This window comes from Harmonia axyridis, chromosome 3, assembly GCF_914767665.1.
Source record: "Harmonia axyridis chromosome 3, icHarAxyr1.1, whole genome shotgun sequence".
Classification (NCBI taxonomy): domain Eukaryota; kingdom Metazoa; phylum Arthropoda; class Insecta; order Coleoptera; family Coccinellidae; genus Harmonia; species Harmonia axyridis.
Genome location: NC_059503.1, coordinates 29,005,943 through 29,026,212, shown reverse-complemented (window position 1 = coordinate 29,026,212; position 20,270 = coordinate 29,005,943). Strand labels below are relative to the sequence as shown.

Here is a 20,270-nt window from a genome sequence, read left to right as displayed (position 1 = left end):
TGCAATAAATGCTTTCTTCAATTGCCGAAATTCGTACTTTTTGTATATATCAGGTGTGTGAATAAGTCTTTCCCGTTTTTTTTCAAATTTTGAGCCTTTATTGTGAAAAAATGGTTACAAATGAATTATTGAAAGTATTGGCCATCGCTAGCTACAACTTTTCCCCATCTTTCTGGCAACATACGAATCCCGTTGCGAAAAAATTCGACTGGTTTGGCCTCTATCCAGTCATCCACCCATTTTTTGGCTTCCTCGTAGGAATGGAAGTGCTGGTCAGCCAGGCCATGCGTCATCGATCTGAAGAGATGGTAATCAGACGGAGCAATGTCTGGACTATACGGCGGGTGGGGTAGGACTTCCCATTTGAGCGTTTCTAAGTATGTTTTCACCGGCTGTGCAACATGTGGGCGAGCATTGTCATGTTGCAAAATAACTTTGTCGTGCCTGTCGGAGTATTGTGGCCGTTTTTCTCGCAGTGCGCGGCTCAAAAGCATCAATTGTCGTCGATAGACCTCGCCTGTGATCCTTTCATTCGGTTTCAGAAGCTCATAGTAAACCACACCTAGCTGGTCCCACCATATACAGAGCATGAGCTTGGCGCCATGAATATTTGGCTTGGCCGTCGATGATGATGCATGGCCGGGTAGTCCCCATGATTTTCTTCGCTTCGGATCATCGTAACGGATCCACTTTTCATCGCCAGTCACGATATGCAGAAAACCCTTTCTTTTATGTCGCTGAAGCAGCTGTTCGCAAGTGAAAAAACGCCGTTCGACGTCTCTCAGCTTCAGTTCGTACGGCACCCAATTTCCTTGCTTTTGGATCATTCCCATGGCTTTCAAACGCTTGGAAATGGTTGTTCGGTCAACTCCCAATGCTTCAGCAAGTTCTTCTTGCGTTTGACACGAATCTTCATCAAGCAAAGTCGCCAATTCTTGATCTTCAAAGATTTGCGGCCGCCCGGAACGCTCCTTGTCTTCCACGTCGAAATCGCCACTTTTGAAGCGTCGAAACCATCCGCGAACACTTTAATCATCGACACAACCTTCTCCATAAGCTTCCTGAAGCAACCGATGCGCCTCGGCAGCAGATTTCTTCAAATTGAACCAATAAAGTGAAACTTCCCGCAAATGACGTCGACTCGGCTCAAATTTCGACATTTTCACGATTTCAAAAATTTATGATGCGAAAAAATTTCAACTAATGTGTTAGTGTGGAATTGTTGACAGATGAATAAGCTTTGATTATGACATATGTAACCATTGAATACTCGCACAGTATTGGTGGCGCCATCTCTTACAAAAAACGGGAAAGACTTATTCACACACCTGATATAATAATTTTTTCAATAATGCCGCTCCTTAAAATTTGCCGCCCTAGGCTTTAGCCTACTCAGCCTTATGGTAAATCCGTCAGTGCCATGAACACGAAATTTTACGCACGAAGCTTGAAATTGTTGTTGCATATTCACGTCCAAAATCTCAACTCAATCGGTTTTGCGTTCACGGAAATATGGGTAATATTTGGTCGATATTCATCTTGACTTGTCTGTGGTTTTAATCAGCTTGACATTTTGTATTCCGCTTGAAATTGTTACAGTACATTCAAATTTATATTTCCATTTCGATCAAAAAGATTAAATATGCAGTTTTGGAATTATCAGAAAAACAAAATTTCGTAAGTTCATGTTTACGGAACCCATAATCGTATTTTGCCCATTGCATTGGCGATCCCAACTGCGGCAGTAAAGATCTGGAACTACCCTCTGCAAGGGTGCAATTGGCGAATGAATTAAATTGTGCTTTCCTCGTGTTTTGTTCTCAAGACTGAGAAGATTCACATGTTTTAAGAACATTTTGTTTCCTTTCTCTGTGTACTCTGTAACAAGACATACACATGAATAGGTTCCAAAAGTTCCTCACATCATTTCCAGTGCTTTGATCAAATTTACTCTCAAATATCTCTATTGATGCTATTTCAAGAATTAAATGAATCTTCAGAATAATTGGAAAGTATTCTCACCATGTGGAAATAACGGAAATCCCAAGACTCTTTAGCAAACTTTCCGAATGACCCCTATAACCTCCAACATAAGCGCCATAGGAGGGGAGTAATCTACAGATCCTATAATAAATGATTTTTCTGTCAGATACGATCTTGTTTCATTTTATACGCTTTCAAATTTATGACCAGGCAATATTTGAGTCACTTGGTAGTGAAGTGAAAAAATATCATCCTCTTTTTGCGCCAAGAGGTCAATGTCTGCTCTTTAATTACTCTACAAGTCTTCTTGAAGCGATGCGCTGATCATAAATAAGAATTTATGGGACGAGTTTCACACAGAAAAATATGTAGTATGCAGACTGGGTGTGGAAACATTTTTTCAAAGTTCGGAAAAATGATTTTCAATGTCGTGAGCTCAAACGATGAAATTGGGAGTTGTTTCAATACAAATTGTCAAGCACCTTGAAAGGAGACATCTTTGAAGAAATGAGACTTCTTTTTTTGGTGGAGCATGCATACCAACTCCTTTTAAGTGGTGTGGTTCACCGTACAAATTACTCTAGCATTTTGTCACAATGTGTGTTATTTCAGAATTTCGTACCGAGAATCAAACAAAAAGGATCAACTCACTGACGACGATTTCAAGAATGTCCGTCCATCCGGCTGGCCGTGAACATGTTAACTCTCGAACAGAAAACTTGAAACAAAGATTTTTTCAATAAGAGGTCATATTTTTTCACATTCAAAAATAACCATTCGTTGATTTCTCAGTTTTTTTTTTGTATCAAAATGAAACCTCTTATTAGAAAACACTGAGACTCTATAGGTAAGTCACGGGCGTAGACAGGGGAGGTTTTGGGGGTTCAAACCCAACCACCCCTCCCCCTCGAAATGTTTAAGATGTCAAAATTTATTAAACGAAACATCAAGTTAACAGGAGTATATATTCGTTAGTAAATAGTAATGAGATTTTCTATCAATTCTAAACATGCATTGTGGACTCCACAATTTAACGAATTTTATTCGATCTAATTCAGTATGTTGAATTATCTGAATCTGAAGTAGTGACTTTAGATCGTTCACTTTGAAACTTTTTTTTTTCAAAATCTCGAAAATATTTTTTTAATTGAATTTGTAAAAAGTGAATGAAATTATCACTCTCAGTTTAATTAATTTGTAATCTGAAATCTGAATCAAATTACCTCCATGTAATCCAGTCAATTTGTGCTCACATATGCCCCTGAAGGAAAAGTTATGGGGTAGTTTTGATTTCTTCGATCGTATGTATTTTTTGGGTGCTGAATCCAAATCTGAGGTTTAGCACTAGAATTTCGTGACGGAACATTAAAATAAATGCAAAAAAGATTTCATCTTCTGGCATTTTCTTCCATCAAGTTTTTTGTCCGATAAACCTGGCTCAAACGATAGTTCAAAATTGGCGTATTATATCTATCTCTGCTGAAACCCAGTTAATAGGTTGTTTAAATTTGTTCGATTTATTTTCTTTGTTTCTGGGGTACAGAATTCGAATCTGAGGTTTCCCACCAAAATTTCATGAAACATTGAAAAAAATGCAAAAAGGTGAAAATTTTCATTTCTTGCCTGATTTTTTGCATATAAACTTTCTACACATAAATTTGAATTTGAGTACTCTCTTGTATAAATACTACGACGGTATTTATTTCCTAAATATATTCATAGGAATCGATGTAAATAAATAAACTAAATTTCAAAAAGTGACAATGCTTTTTTTCTCAAAACATACTTGAGAAATGAAACTAGTAAAAATAGACTGAATGGATTGGCTCTCATGAATGAAAAACAGAAGATTTTTTTATAATATGTAAATTAAATCAGATGTACTTGTTTTTTTTTGTTTTTTTATATAGTTAAATATATATTTTATAATAAATATGATTATGGTTATGTGAAGCACTTTTATTCGATTTATTTTCTTGATCCAGTGGCATATACATAGAACGAGTTTGATATTTTTGCTATATCATGTACATGCAGGGACAATACAAACACTCATTTATTTCTATGAAAAAAATTCTTATTTCTCCCATTATCCTTTCTGTATACACCTTTGTCTCAAAACCCTCTCGAAACTGAAACCTAGCTACGCCCGTGAGGTAAGTCTTATATGAAGGAATAAAAATAAAAAGGAAACCCAATGTAAAAATTAATTACAAAGTAATCTTGAAATAATTATGGATTCAATATTCTTGATAAATCATTGTTAAAAGTCACTTCAAACCACTTTCAGGTATCCAAGTTCTTAAAAACTTCACTTTTACGTTGAAAATTTGTGCAGTAAAACTGTCTGCGCGAAAATTTGAAGTACACGTCCCAGTTTAGTTTTTAGATTCAGATTAGATTTTCAAAATTCCGATGTACAGGGTGTTGTTACGAGGATTCAAACGATTCATAATTTTTTGTTAACCCGGACCTGGATTTTCAAGGCGGTTATTGGATGATACGTTTGGGCTCTCAATTAGAAACATATTTGCCAAATATGAAGAAAAGATACCGGGTGGTTCGTTTGATATGGCCTCAGAAAGAAACGGGCAAAATTCATAAAACACCCTGTATCTTGGCTACGAAGACAGTAAGACCCAATAAATGGGGTATTTCCAGAACCGCCTTGGTGCCACCTATGCACCTGTGAAGTATTTCCGTTTCCCAATGAAACACCCTGTATAAAATAATCAATGAATTACAGGAGGATCGTATAATCCGAGCTCCTCATCTAATACATATAACCAATTCGATGGCATCGAAATAATACATATTTGATAAGAATAAATATAAATTTCTACAGATTCTGTGGAAATTAGAAGTGTTTATATTGATTTTCATCAAATCAATATGTATTTCTATCAAGTAAGGACTAAATCAATAAAATACATCTCATACATAAAACAGTTCTGTTGTCTCCAATAGGCACATGAATGAATGATCGCTTTTCTCGAATGTTTATCATACAATTTTGGAATTAGCAACAATTTCTTTTGGTACTTCTTAAACATGCATCAAGCTTACTATGGTGAGTTTTCAGAGTTTGATTCTTCCCAACCTTAAATTATTATAACGATAATAATTATTACTCAGATACTTGTGAAGGTTTGTGTACAATCAATAAATCAGTGATTGAAGTTACAACCTTAATACTTTTCCTATCAAATAAACATTTGCATACAGTATACACAAATACTGAAATTCCTATATACAAGACAAGATAAAACTCATTCAACATCCTTCAATTGAAATTTTTTGAGAGTACTATTATATGTAGTAAATAAGTTTATGATGCACAATAACCCAGAAAGGAATTTTTGATTCTTTCGAAGGATTTCTTCTGAACATTGTGAAAACTTTAATTCAACGATATATTATGAACGGAAGGTCAATTGAATGACAGGAAATACCTATGGATTAATAAAATATTTTAAGCGTGAATATGTTAATTCGGAAATTGAATTGGTTCATAACTAGAATACCTAATCAAAGGTAGGTACTTGTAAGATAAATTGAAATTGCTACGATTGCTTGTCTTATTTCGAAATCATTGATCACGAATGCAGAATGATTGCTGTAGAATAAATAGATGAGGAAAATATCTAACCAATCCAGGAGCTACAAATTGCATTCCAATCATTTCTATCTTATTACTGAAAAATTAGCAGGTTTTTCCAACGAAAACTCAACAGTTGATCGGTTTCAAAATTAAAGTAACACAATGTAGATCATTGATCTGATTATCTTGTTGGTACACCAGATATACAAAAATACAATTTAATGAAGTTTCCTTAAATAGCTTAAAGGATTCTTAAATAGATCACTAACCTCCAAATGAACACAGACCACTTTGCACTTTTGTCTGCATTTTCATTTGTTTACGCCACCATCTTTGTTCTTAAACTGAAGGGAAGTAAATATAATGAGGTGTGGAACATATGGTTATATATTATATCGACACATATGATTATAATCGAACATATTTCAGAATATTTATCGGGTGTCTCCAATAAGTTGTCCAGAGTAAGAGGATCTCAGAATCCCTTTAAGCTGGAAAAAAAAGGCACATTTTTGGGTCGATTTAAAAAAAAAATAATTTAGTGAAAACCACAACGTCATGACTTCAACTGTTTTTAAGCTATAAGAGGAAAAATTGGAAAATGGCGTAAAATGAAAAATTCTGATAACTTTTTTATTACTGATGCTTTAGACAGGAAACAAAAACATTCTATGGCCCATTTTTCAGTAGAATTCATTGGTGTTGTCATTTGTTTTTATTATAAAATCGATTTTTTTCCTTCTCTTAAATATATAACCTGCTATATAAATTTCTCATCAAATTAAAAAAATCATCCAAAGTTTCATATTCACACTGCAAATCAACCAAGTACCTATTATCTTTGATAATCTGTGAACTTCAGATAATTAAAATATTCGGTGGTCACCACACCAAGGTATCCTGATTTGACACCGTTAGCTTTTTTTAAATATTTCAATATTTTCAAATTGATAAATGTTCTTTGAATGTGACCCAAAGAAAAAATCTAACGGTTGTAAATCCGGAGACCTTAGTGGCCAACGAATATTTAAATTATCTGTACTGAAGATCACAGATTATCAAAGGTTCATTGGTTCATTTTCCGTGTGAAACAGAACCAGTAATAAAGAAGTTATGAGAACTTTTTCACGCTATTTTCCAATTTTCTCTTATAGCTTATAGCAAATCAATTCTCTCGAAAATCAAGCCTGAAAATATGCCATTCATTTTTTTCTAGTTCAAAGGCAAAGCCAACATTATAATAATTTAATAATAATAATAATAATTTTATTCACTCTATCTCAGTACATTCACTATAAATGTTTACATTCGTTACAATTAGATTATAATGTGATGGAATTATGAAAAGGTAAATTTGTTACTCATTTATTCATTTTCAAGAATTGTACAAAAATTTTAAAAAAGAGATTTATGAAGAATTTGAGGTCGTTTAGAGGACGAAAGCCACATTTCCGAATATTTTAACTCTATCACACATTTGTCAAGTCATCAAGTCAAGACTATCTTTCTCGGACCCAAAAATAAACAAAAACATACATGTCTAATGTCTAATTTGACTCAAGAAAACCTTGAAGAATTATTACTATTATATTTAGAGTCACGGAAAAGGATGTTATAATTTTTGGATGTTATTTTTATTTCACCTATTTATGCGATACTTTACAATGTTGTTTTCACTTTTATGAGGATACTGTTTTGAAAATTACAAGAGGTGTTAGATTTTTTCATAGTTCATAATAATAAATCAAAAACAACCTACTCGTCCAAAACTATGAGAGCTATTTGCATGAAACTTGGTGCATTTATGATAACGCATTGTTCCTCCAAGATCGTGATAACGATCCATGAATTTTCAAAGCAAAAAATCATAGATTCAAATTTTGAAAAATTCATATTTAATGCGATCGCAAATTCCTAGCTCTGTTAGTTTCGTAGTTATAAAATTTTCAAAATTTCCCTTTGAACCAAGCTCCACATAACACTCGATTAGCCTAGTCCTAGAGGTGCGTTCTCCTTCCAATCTCAATTCCGATCTCTAAGAGATTGAATGCTTTATTCATTTTACCACATAGTTTTTATTGAATAATCTTTGGCTTTGGAATCCTCATGGACGAACTACTTTGTGAAAGCTTGAACAATGTGGGACTAAAGATTCGAAGACTTCTTCATTCCAATCTGAAAAGTGGATAAAACGCAAGAAATGGAATTGCCTGTCACCTAATCAGGACTTTGGGAGAAGATTGAGTTGTACAGTGCACTACTACTCACTGACTGGAGTATAAGTTTTGGACGCTTGTATCTGGCAGAGAGATTCTCTAATACTCAGGTATGGTGTTTTTTCCTAAGAGTTTTGTGAGCTATTTCGTGAATGAATTGCTTCAAAAATTATAGGTTGGCCACACGATGTTGAAAGCTGTTCTGAGGAATTTATTTGGGAAGATTTGTAACTCATGAAACTTTGTTGCAGAGTGCACGTTGGAGAATAAGCAGATAGTAGTCACAGTGGGTCGTACAATGATTCTGCACAGCATCATCTTCTTATGGACAGACATATTGATGCGATGAGAGTCGCACTCTCTTGAAGGGTGCTTACCACCATCGCACTTGACACATTTTGGTTCCACTCTGCTGTTGCCCTCAGCATAAAGGAATCCCTGTGGTACTTGTATTTCAGTGGATTTATGAGGTTTCTCAACCCTCACCACTTGAACAGTTTGAATATTTTCTCTTCCAGGATTTTCGGTAGAACAAACATCATCAAGGGCTTCTTTTAATTTTTCATGCATATCAGATCTTTGGGTGCTCTCGTACCTCAGATCTCTTAACTCTTCAGGAATTTTGGATTCCTGGAGTATTACCCTAAGTGGTCGGCCATCTTATAGGAAATAGCTGAAGAAGCCAGTTTTCATAGCTGAAATCCTAGCCTAATGCAAAGGCTGGAATGAGTACAACTTTTTCATTATTTTTCATTATGTAGATTTTACGCCACTTAATTTGGAAGGAGCATTCTTGATGGAGAATAATGGCAGATTTCGTCAACAGAAACATTTTTCTGAGCGTCGTGCAATTCAATTTTTCTTTTCATAAAATCTTTCATTCCTTATCCTCCATTAGAATTTAATGATGGCAGGATTCCTAACAAAAAATTGGCTAACAGTCACCCACCTCCCTTTTTGCTATTCAAATAAATTGAAATATCCACTATTCTTGTGCTCAATAAATATCACTGAAAAATTTGAATATATTTGAAAAATTTGTCAAATAGCCGATTTGAAGGGAAGCTTGTTTGCTTTCAAGGGTGGGAAAATTTTAGTACAGTGTAACAAGATTTAAAAGAGTGCATGAAATCTAATTTGAAAATGAGAGAAGCATTGACGAAAATTCGGGAGCTTTTGAACGCTTTCAATGCACTAATTACGTCTAAGAGACCGCAAAACTTTATACAGGGGGCAATAAGCGAATGAAAGACGAGTGCCCAAAAACTCCAGACTTCACTGTAGTGCTTTCCCAATTTTTTCGATATTATGCTTGAATTTTATGTTTTGACTAGGATATCAATACAAAATTTTACACAAAGCTTAAATTCTTAATAGACACAAAACTAATGGGTATTTCTTGTTCAATTTCTTCTTGAATTTTCAATGGTTCTAATGATGTGATCAGAAATTTTACAGAAGCTGAAATAGTTATTTCATAGGAACACTCAAAATCTCATTTCCATCGGTACTGGTATCAAGGAAATATATTTTTTTGATTTTTTTGATATTTTTTTTTTAATTTTCTAAGGTTCTAGTTTGAACGATTGACATTTTGCTCAAAACTTCGATTTGATAATTTAGATTCAAATGCAAGTTTTATCTCGATCAAATAGGCATTTTTGAAAGCAACAGGAAAATAAATTCGGTCAGCCATATTTATGGAAAATTCAAGTTTTTAGGTCTTTTAATTCGACAGTTCTTACGACCGACTGGTCATACATAAATTTGACCACGAATTCGTCATTAGTTAATCGAGCTTTATCATTTGAGACCACTCCCGGCTCCAAATTATTTTGTAGGTGATATATTTATGTGCAAGAACAAAAATCTCTGATTCTTCTATCGGAAATACAGGAAAGAGATGCGGAAGAAGACAATCTTTAGCCTGGTTAGTTTAATCTCAGCGACAATTCTGTAGGCATGACCCATTTCGTTTTTATCACGGATGTTCCAACGCAGTGTAGGTACCTATCTCAGCAACAAGTCATAAGCAAATTTGTAAATATAAACAGTTAGCTTGAATTGATAGCAGAACGTTATTCGCTTGTTGTTAATTCAGTTGATAGGTCTCTTTGACGACGATTCCTAAACATGGACTTGAAGATGAAGGTTATCTATAGAACATATGAATTGAGAAAATTGATATAATGAAGAAAGATATTCTTATTTGAGTATATGTATTTCATTTTGATAAATATTTTTTTCTAGTGGATCCAGTACAAGGTCTCTGCGAACACAATGCACTGACCTACCAGAGTTAAGGATATGAAGAGTGTATGTGTTGAAAAGTGAATTATTTTGGTTTTAGGTTCGAACACGTGGAACAACCGATATTGAAGCAATGAAGATTAATTAACTCGCATTACATGAAATTTTGCATTTTGCAATTGTTATTTGAATAATATAAAAGATACTATCAATTTCTATCTGAAGTTTATCTTATAATAAAACATAATACATCAACTCTTATGAAAAAATCATAAAATAAATAACATGCTGCGCTATTGAATCCCGAATTTTTTCTCCTTAAAATAAATTAATCTTATCCCTTTGAAATTGTATACAGTAGGAAATGCGGAGCACTTTGATAACTATTCATTTTAGGCGTAACATGTCTCAACAAAAAAGAAGACTATACTCACTAGGGTATCCGACAGGCAAAAAATAATCAGGACATGTCATTTGAATATATGGACTCATTGACATTTTTAAAGGTAGCTATAAAAAAATTGTCTTCTTCAGAATCTCTCGGACCACTTTTATACGTAAATTTGCAGAATAATTCAATAAAAAAAATCGTACAATTATCTCGAATGGGTTTCAAGATATCATCGTTAGTTTAAAGCAAAAGTTAAATTTTTTTTTTCGTGGACCTCCTTAATAGCTTTACTGGTTTCGGTGGACTCCCGCAATATACAGGGTGATTCACCGCGATGACCTATTAGACGTTTATGGAAAACTAATCATAATTTTGTTCCAAAAATTGGGGGTTTGAGATAATCGTCTTTCTCACTAAAATATTTTCAGATCTCTACTTCCGGTTATACCGGAAATAGACTACTACTTCCTTATTTCAAATGGCATACCCAATATATTATTGCATCATTAGATAACTTTTTTTTCAATTTCAGCAATATGCCATACCTTGGGTATAAACTCAACGGTTCATGAGATAATAGGATTCTTATGAAAAAAATTTTAACGGCGAGAACTCGCATTTTTTGGATATTTCTGCAGACAAAGTAATTTTCAGAAAAACCTCTTTCGTTTTCGATTCTGCAATGCGTACTATTATTACACTGTTTGCAGTTTGGACCAAAAATGTACAGGGTGTTCATCAGAAGATCATGAAGTTGGACAACTCATCTTCATCAAAACTCAAAATTTTCAAAATGGAACCTAAATTTTTTATTATCTACTCTTTTTTCCATTGTTCTTCACGACATCGTGGGACCCCGGAGGTCCACCTGGGCCACTTTGGGAATCACTAGTTTGAAACATAACTATGAAATTTGTCGAAAAAATGAAATTTGTCGAAAAAAGTGGCCTAAGTCAAAAAGGACCACAGTTAAATGATGAGAAGTGGAAATTTCGAAATCAGAATTTCGATTATGAATATGATATTAAAATTGGGCATTCTCGTTTAAAAAAATAGGATGGTTAATTCGAAAATAATTTGAGCTTATGCGCTAGGTAATGTTGATTTCGTCAAAATTTTTATTATTCCCCTTACTCAAAATTTCCAGAAGTTATCGACCAATGGAGCACAATTGACTCATCTAGTATATATAATATAACGCACTGGAAAAACTAAAATGTGAGTCAATACTACATCAGTACGCCAATTAAAAGCTCCGAAAAAAAAATGATATGAGTTAAATATTTTTTCAAAGGATTTAAGAATGTTATTTTCAATTTTTAAAATTTCCTATGAGAAAACCCTTTTTTGTTCATTTGTATTCATTTTTACACTAATATATTTTTTTTAATTTGTCAACGATTCCACCAGTGTCAAGGCCGTCAAAGAAGCTCTTCTACTCCTGTCGTTAAATCATTGCCTTTCACGAATTTTTTACAAACTTTTTTTGCTAAGTCATCAACGAAATACTATGAAAATTCAATAGATAACTGACAAAACAATGTAAGAGTACAGTTGGATATAAATTGACTATACAGACCGCAGATGCCATGAGCGTCGTTTTTTCCTTTCATCGATCAAGTTCATTGCCAAAATTCGCACAGCCAACCATCAATCAAACGTCATTATTGCGATTTAATGTTGCCTGAGGTTCGTCCATTAAATCAACTGGATCCCAGAAGATCCGGCATTCCTTTTACACTAATTTTTCTTCGTCCAAGTATTCTTTCGACTCGATATTACAACTTGTTCTTCGAAATCGTCAGAATTGAATTAGGCTTTTTTGCACTTGTAGGTTTTCCCATTCTAGTGATGACGCGGATAAGAATAGACGGAAGTTTTTTCTTGAAACGCATTTTTTATTCTGAAGGTAATTATAATACCCTACAATTATAATAGTCGTCCAGGTAAAAAACGCATAAAAGAAGTGTAAAAAGTAGTCGAACAAAAACTTCCATAACAGATTAATTTCTGAAATTTTCTGGATACTCAAAAGCACTGCGACAACATTGCTAAAATCGGATATATCAAGTTCAAAAATATCTATTGAAATGGTTACAATGATTGAGATTTGGAAATTTGAATATAAGGTACTTATATTAATTAAGTAATAACCGTCTGCTACTAAATTGACAGTCGTCATATCACCAGCTGGGTGTTTTTTTTTTTTCATAAAAGGGCAAAAGCCGACGACGGCCAGACCTTTATTATTTTATAAGAGCTGAAAAATTTTCTGTGCATGTCCCCTACACTGGTAAAGACGACCAGCGACTATAGAGATTGGGTGGTGGTTGATGTATGGCATAGAGAATTTAATTCGTTAAAGTATAAATAAACTTTTTAATTTTTCTTCGGGAGAACATAAGAAAACTCACCACCCATTGCCGGAAAATTATGGCTATTATAAAAATTAATCCAAGCTGGTGGTATGACGACTGTCAATTTTGTGGTAGACGGTTAATAATTAATATAACAGGCCAATTGAAAAGTCCTTGGTCTACCATAGTAAAACAAATTTTTTTGGCAAAATTCGATTTTATTATTTAACATAGATGCCTTCAATATAGCGATTAAGCGATCTTCCAACTTTTCGATATCATTTTTGTAGTACGATTTGTCTTTCGCTTCAAAATAGGCCTCAGTTTCGGCGATTACTTCTTCATTGGACCTAAATTTCTTTCTGAAAACAGAAAAAGTCGCTGGGGACCAGATCTGGCGAATATGGTGGATTCAGAATCAATTCGGAGCCCAATTCATGCAATTTTTCAGTAGTTTTCATTAATTTGTGACATGGCACATTGTCTTGATGAAACAGCACCTTTTTTTCTTCAAATGGGGCCTATTTACTATTTAGCCGATTTAGCAATGTTGTCATAGTGCTTTTGAGAAAAAATTTCAGAGATTAATCTGGTATGGATGTTTTTGTTCGACCACTTTTTACAGTTCTTTTATGCGTTTTTCACCTGAAAGAGTATTATAATTGTAGGGAATTATAATCCAATCACATGAAAATTTGTCTAGTATGTACCTAGTGGTATGTTTCGATGTAAGTTTGAATGACCTGAAGAAGAATACAATAATGTTCGATAGTAGCAGTCTTTAGTGGAATTTTTGGATATTGTTTGTTGACATTATAATGGGACTATTTTGTGAAAACTTTTTTAAACTTGGTCTTCAGAATAAAAAATAAGGTACGGTAGAGCGGTGTGACTTTGCCAACGGAGGTGACTTTGCCGAACTGCCTAATATTTTAAGTATTAGGCAATAAGTAAGAAATCACGAATCGGAACCTTTAACCACACTATATACCCACATGTTGCAAACGTCGCAGTCATCTGGCGTACTTTGAATGGTGTGCTACGGTATCTTATGTGAGCGGGTAATTTTTTAACGTGGGTATATATGCGAAATACTAGGAGTTGTGCAGAAGTATGGCGAACGGTACATCGAAATAAATTCAGCAGCTTACTTTACATTCATTAAACGTCACGTTGAAAAAAACTGAAAACATAGGGTTCAGAGGATTTCGACATTTCGGGAAATTTTTCTATTTTGGCCCTTTGGCGGGAGACATTGCGACATACCAAATTTGTTTCACCTGTATTATTTTGAGGCACAATTATAGGTCGTCGATTCAAAAAGAAGTTGGATGCAAACACTAATCCGAACAATCAATGCAGTTCGAAATAAAAATATTTCAATACAAACAGCTTCCGAAGTGTACAACAATCCCGGAAGAACTCTTTGGAATAAAATTAACAAAAGATACATGGGCGAACCCGGAAGCATAAGTGCACTAACATATACCGCCAGCACTTCATTAAATTGCCAAAAAACGCATTTTTAAGGCATTGGCAAAGATTTGCAGGTCACTTCCAAATTTTTAAAAATCAAAAAAAAAGTGTGCACCTTTTCATCTGATTCTGACCACAGCAGTCGACAACTAAAATGTTCAAATTAACCATACTTTGCACAGAAAATCTTTCATCTTTTATAAAAGAACGAGATCTGGCCATCGTGGGCTCTTGGGCTATAAAGCCTTCTAACCTCAGTAACTATAATTGATTTGTGATCACTTCCTCCAACATTACATATCATTATTCCTAAGCTAATTGAGAGAATATCATATTTCCATTGAGTAAATTCCATAATTTAAATTTAGAAAGATGACCGGTCAAAACCTTATTATTCAAATCAAATATACGTTGAATTCTTAACAATCACATCTCGTATTTGCATAATTTTTCGTTCGCCTCATCAATTAAACAAGGTCTTCCAGTTGATTTTTCTTCTACATTATTTTCCCATTTGATTGTGAAATATCATGCAAATCTTAAAACGCCATTAATCTCTTTAAATGCATTCAATACACACAAATATTTCGAAACAAAAACCTTGGTTTATCCATTCAAACAATTCAAGAAAAAAAGTCTGTTATATTCCAATTAATCAGATGTATCTCTAGTCCAAGTATCAGTGGCGTACCCAAGGGGGGGATAAGGGAGATATATCCTCCCCCCAGGGGAAATATCCATTATATGTAACAACCTTATACATGACAATCTTGTTATGAGTAAGCAAATTTCTTTGGAAAACTTCTTCAAAAGAAGGAAAATTTGAAAATTCTTTTCTTTATCCCCCCCAAGGTTTATGCCTGGGTACGCCCATATATACAGGGTGGCCATTTGAAAACGAAACAGACGAGATTACAGACGAAATAAAGTTTTTCGATAGAAATGCTCGGACAGGTCGATTTCTGTTTCGAGGGGACAACTTAAGATGTAGGTTACGGACACATAGCGCTTCAACCCTTGCTGCTACAACCCCCACCCCCAATTTTTGAATAGGGAAGATGGGGTGAGTGATACCTCAATTTAAAGGTATTTTTATACTGATTTCAGCACAGTAATTGTTTTTTCATTTTATGCTACAATAGTTAGAATGATCCAATTCAGGTCGAATATGCGCTGTTCTGTTCGATAACTACAGATCCGAGTTAACAGTTGTACCTTTAGGGAGCAGAAAAACCTTTCTGGCTGTTTCCGACGACTCAGATTCGACCACGATCGTTTTTGCTTGACGTTGTCGTAAATGATCCACTCTTCATCACCAGTCACCAAGCGTTTCCAAAATGGGTCGATTTTGTTGCGATTCAGCAGTGATTCGCAGTGGAAATTTAGTCCATGCAGTTTTTTGCGTTAACTTGTGTGGTACCCATACATCTAGCATATGTTAGAGGTCAGACTTATGCAAATAGTGTTTATTGTGCACTCTTTAGCTCTTGAGCAATCGAAATAGAACTCGACAATGTTCATGATTTTATAGATATTTTCAACAAATGGCTTCCCAGTGCGTGGTGCATCTTTGACATCGAAATTACCGGAACGGAATCGACGTAACCATAATTGCACGTGATTGGCTATTACAGTATCAAGTCCATAAACACTATTGAAATTTTCAGCAGCCTGGCTTGTATTTTTGCCTTCATCGAAAAAAAATTGTGAAATATGGTGTATTTTCTTTTTGCTAGTGTCCATCTTTGTGTCGCGCTCAAACTTAACTGAGTCAACTTATTACAAAACTGTCAGAGAGCTTTCATGGTGCGAAATCTCATCTTTCTAACGCCATATAGTGGAACCTGATTGGACTTATACAACGCGGGATACAGACAACTAAAGCCATCTATTGGAAATGGAAAAATAATGTATTCCCTTTAACTACACCTTATAAATAAAAACATGATCAAATATTAAAAACTCAATAACAAATTCTAGTCTCCTATTTTTTTTTGACAAGCGTATCTTTGAATAATATTTTCAACATTCAGACTGCTGCAAATGGTCCTACCATTGTAGATCTCATTCAATCTTTCACCCTTCTGAGTGTCCACGCATATTTTTCCATAGTTTAGGAAAAATTTTTATATTTAAAGGTTCGCGAGGGGGGTGCCATGTCCCTATGGCCCCCTTTCTAGATCCGCCGCTGATATGCATGCATGCATTCTTCCAGTTCAACAATTTTGACGATGCACTAAATTTTCAATTTCTCGTTAATTTTTCCGATAAAGATGCGTATTAGCGTAGTACTATTGACATTCTTTATATTTTATAATCATTTAACACATTTCGAATTATTTCATGATTCATGTATCCATAATTGATGGAGCAGTTAGATTAGAATGATATATAGATATATTTTGTTTTTTTTGTTTTTACCTAAATTCGATATCCTAACATATAAGTTGGTCTTTCCTGTGTCAATTCCAATAGAAATTCTTCATGAAATTTTCCACGAAACCATCACATTATGAATCATCCTGAAATAATGCTCAAGGAAGAACCAAATTTACTTGACACAATATCAAAATCGTAAAACAGTAAAATCGAAGTACTAAATGAGTTAATGAGTTTATAAACTGCTAAAGAAGAAATTTTTATACCTGGAGCTCTTCCTCCAGATGTTGATTATTTATGATAGTTCTGGTACATTTCTGACCAAGGTCAATGTTCCAAATCACTAGGAGTTCCGCATACAACCCAATGGTGAAGGTGATGTTTATTTGGATAGAATTCGATCTTATCTGCGGTTTACTCTCAAGTTCAATGATAATGATTGGCTTTTGTTGTAGAGTATCAACTTTTCAAACACTAATTTTAATTAGATGACGAAACGATAAAACAGACAAGTCAACTTTTGTCTTTCAAGACAAAACTGTGGCCTCTGAATTCATAAGAACATAATGAGTCCAAGTCGAATGTTCTTTGCCCTATCTGCCGAGAGTTTGATAAGGGATAGACGTATAGAAACATATACAATATGTACGTAATTACGTTGATCTACGTAATTAATTCTTGTGGACATATTGATAATGCAACTCAACAACTAGATCGTTCCCAAAAAGAATTATCTATCTGAATATGCAGAGTAAGTAAACCTTGAAATTCTTGTAATTGGAACGAAAAACTACAAGTTGTGCTATGTCACTAGGAGAGGAATCAAGAGGTCAAGAACGACTTAGTTCTGCATAATGAGGGTTGCCAGAAGTTTATCAATATAAGTACTACTAGGAAATCAAATGATGGTTCATCATTTCTACGAGCTGATAGATTTTATTTATATTGGCCTACTTCTATGAATGAGGTGGATTTTGAAGAAGATCCCACCTAACAGTGGCGTACCCAGGAGGGGGGGTGGAATAAGGGGGATATACCCCCCCCCAGGACGAATATCCATTATATGTAACAACCTTATATATCACAATATTATTATGAGTAAGCAAACTCCTTCGGAAAACTTCTTCAAAAGAAGGGAAATTTGAAATTTTTTTCTTAATGTTGTTGGTTTTACTTGTAAAATGCGAAAATATCACAGCTTCAATAGTGACAGCTGTCCATATAGTGGCTGGCAAAATGAAACCTCTTATGGATAACTCTTTATCTTAACTTATTATTAACTCAGAAGTGCAAAAAAATTTTACCTATTCGAGTTGAGATATAGGTACTTTATTTTAAATATCAAAAAATTTACAACTTTATGTCTATTCCTTCACAATAATATATCTTTATGATTAATTCGGTTTATTTTTGTTTTGAAATACAATTCCAATTCTAAAAATGACTAAATATTAATTTTGTCATTTTTAGAATTGGAATTTGATCAGTTATTAAACTGACGGTTCGGATCCGCTCATATTGAAAATTCGATTGTGAAAAAATGATATTGCGCTCTGTTCAGGGAACGAACGTTCGATAACGAAATGAAAATAATAGTTTTTCTACTGAAAAATTATGTTTGGCTGAAAAATATATTTCTGTCAATTTTTTAAACTGGTGCATCTTCACTAATCCAATTTAGTATTCGACAGACACTTTACTTTACTTCATTTGTATCATGTTTTTCGAATATTACCACTAATTCTTCTGACTCAATCTCTGGGTGCGCCACTGATTTTATGATATAACGGGACCCCAGATAATTCTTTCTGAAATCCTCATGATTATCTTGAAAATTAAAAATTCATTATAACTATAATACTTTGAGATGGAGGGGCCACAATTTTTCAAGGGGGTCCAAGACTTCCAGGTCCATCTAGTTTATGTTAAATTCATGTTGTTTTTTATTGCTTATGCAATAATTAAGCAATAATTTGAGGGAAGCCCTGCGACACCATTGCATTTCTTGATTAAGCTTTTCCTTGTTTCTTAAAATCTGCTCTGAACATTATAGAATATTCCCTTAAGTAGGAATCCTTTAAATAAAACAAGAGAAAAACCAGGTATTCGTAACGAATTCATACATAAAGTTCTCTTGATTTCTGTTACAAGCGGCGGAACAACAAATTTCAAATAAGATTAGAAAAAAGATTCTCAATCGAGTCCAAAGATTAGTCACCAGAAAATAAAAACCAAAATTAACAATATGAACTTTTTTAATTGCCTCAATTTCCCCTATAAGTGTGTCAATAACTGATAGCAATTATTAGGTGAAGGTTACATAAATAAGAGAATTTTTCGAATTGACCTCAATAATTTTCAGTATTCTACCGAAAAAGACTGAGAACCAATATTGATACAGCCGGAACCTCTAGCCTTGCTGAACTGTTTTCTATATGAGGACGAAGACCTGTTATGGATATCAGCAAAGTTATTTTTGTCTCCCTACGCTGGAATTGAGAAAGGTCGAGAAAAAATAATTAATATGACTACATTTTAGAGGAATTCAAACCTGATTGATAAAGAATTATTCGTATATGTGTAAGATAACAAAAAAAAGCTCGTGCGAGTATTCTAATCATTACACACAGATTGGCATGTGTATGATTTTCGGTCTTTTCATTCGATGAAGTAGAGATGAAGCTTTTTAGAGGAGTGAAAAGCTTGCCAAGATTCCACAGGAGAAGAAATAAAGAGATGAGGAATGAGTTTGAGTAGAATATTTGGAGCGAGACAACTGGGATGGTGGGGACACTTGCATCGCATGGAGGAGAAGAGACTAGTGACACAAATGTGGGAGAAGAAAGTGGATAAAAAACCAAGAAGAGGTAGGTCAAAACAAATTTGGAAGGACATGGTCGAGAGCGAGAAGATCCTTACGTTTACCTGACGTATCAATCGATTTCGAATTTCAACATCAGATAGATTTCGAAGACTTATAGAAATAAGAAACCATGAATCTGTCATCCCTCAACGATGTGCACCGTCGTCTTTCAGATCCAGGTCTTCAGATCAACCGGCCTGCCTCCTTATTTCTTGTCAATATTCTTCAGACTCTAGATCGTAGATAGCCTAACATTAATTCTTCTAGCAACTGATCTCTGGCTTAGTCCATTTTCAATAAGTGCCACTGCACACAATCTGCAAATGGTAGACTCATCTATAAAATTATTTCTTTTAGAGAGTGGAAAACAAACTTTTCAATGGCCAATATTGAACGCAACTGATAAACGATTAATTTATCGTGAAGGATTATTCGAAGATGGTTTCTTTCATCAAGTTATCAGCCAATACGATTATGTCTACATTTTGGGGATATTTAGTTGATTTTCTGATTGAATCATTTTGAACTGGTGAGCCTATTGGAAAAAACAGCGTAAAATCTTAGTGAACCTTTTTTTTTCTTGCTAGTGTATTATATATTATATTTTCTAAGCCATTTTTGAAAGCATCCATCACATGCAGTTAAACTGTTGTAGCTAGATTGCTCCGCAATTTCTTTAGCTTTTGCCCTCACCAACGGTCTCGACTGATATTCTGGCTTCTAGCCTTGGATACTATTCCTAACCTAATTTGTC

General features: G+C 34.3%; 1 protein-coding gene across 2 annotated transcripts in view; it reads right to left on the bottom strand.

Annotated features, from left to right (window-relative positions):
* LOC123676583 (scavenger receptor class B member 1) overlaps positions 1-5,960 on the bottom strand; it is a 71,386-nt gene extending 65,426 nt beyond the window's left edge. The window contains exon 1 of one of the 2 annotated variants that reach the window (XM_045612579.1): positions 5,854-5,960. Coding sequence is in view for 1 of the 2 variants with exons in the window: in XM_045612582.1 (XP_045468538.1) it covers positions 5,854-5,899 (46 nt within the window). In the remaining variant the exon portion in view is untranslated. The remainder of the gene's footprint in view (positions 1-5,853) is intronic. The other variant, XM_045612582.1, reaches the window with a different exon arrangement.
* Positions 5,961-20,270: the final 14,310 nt, after the last annotated feature.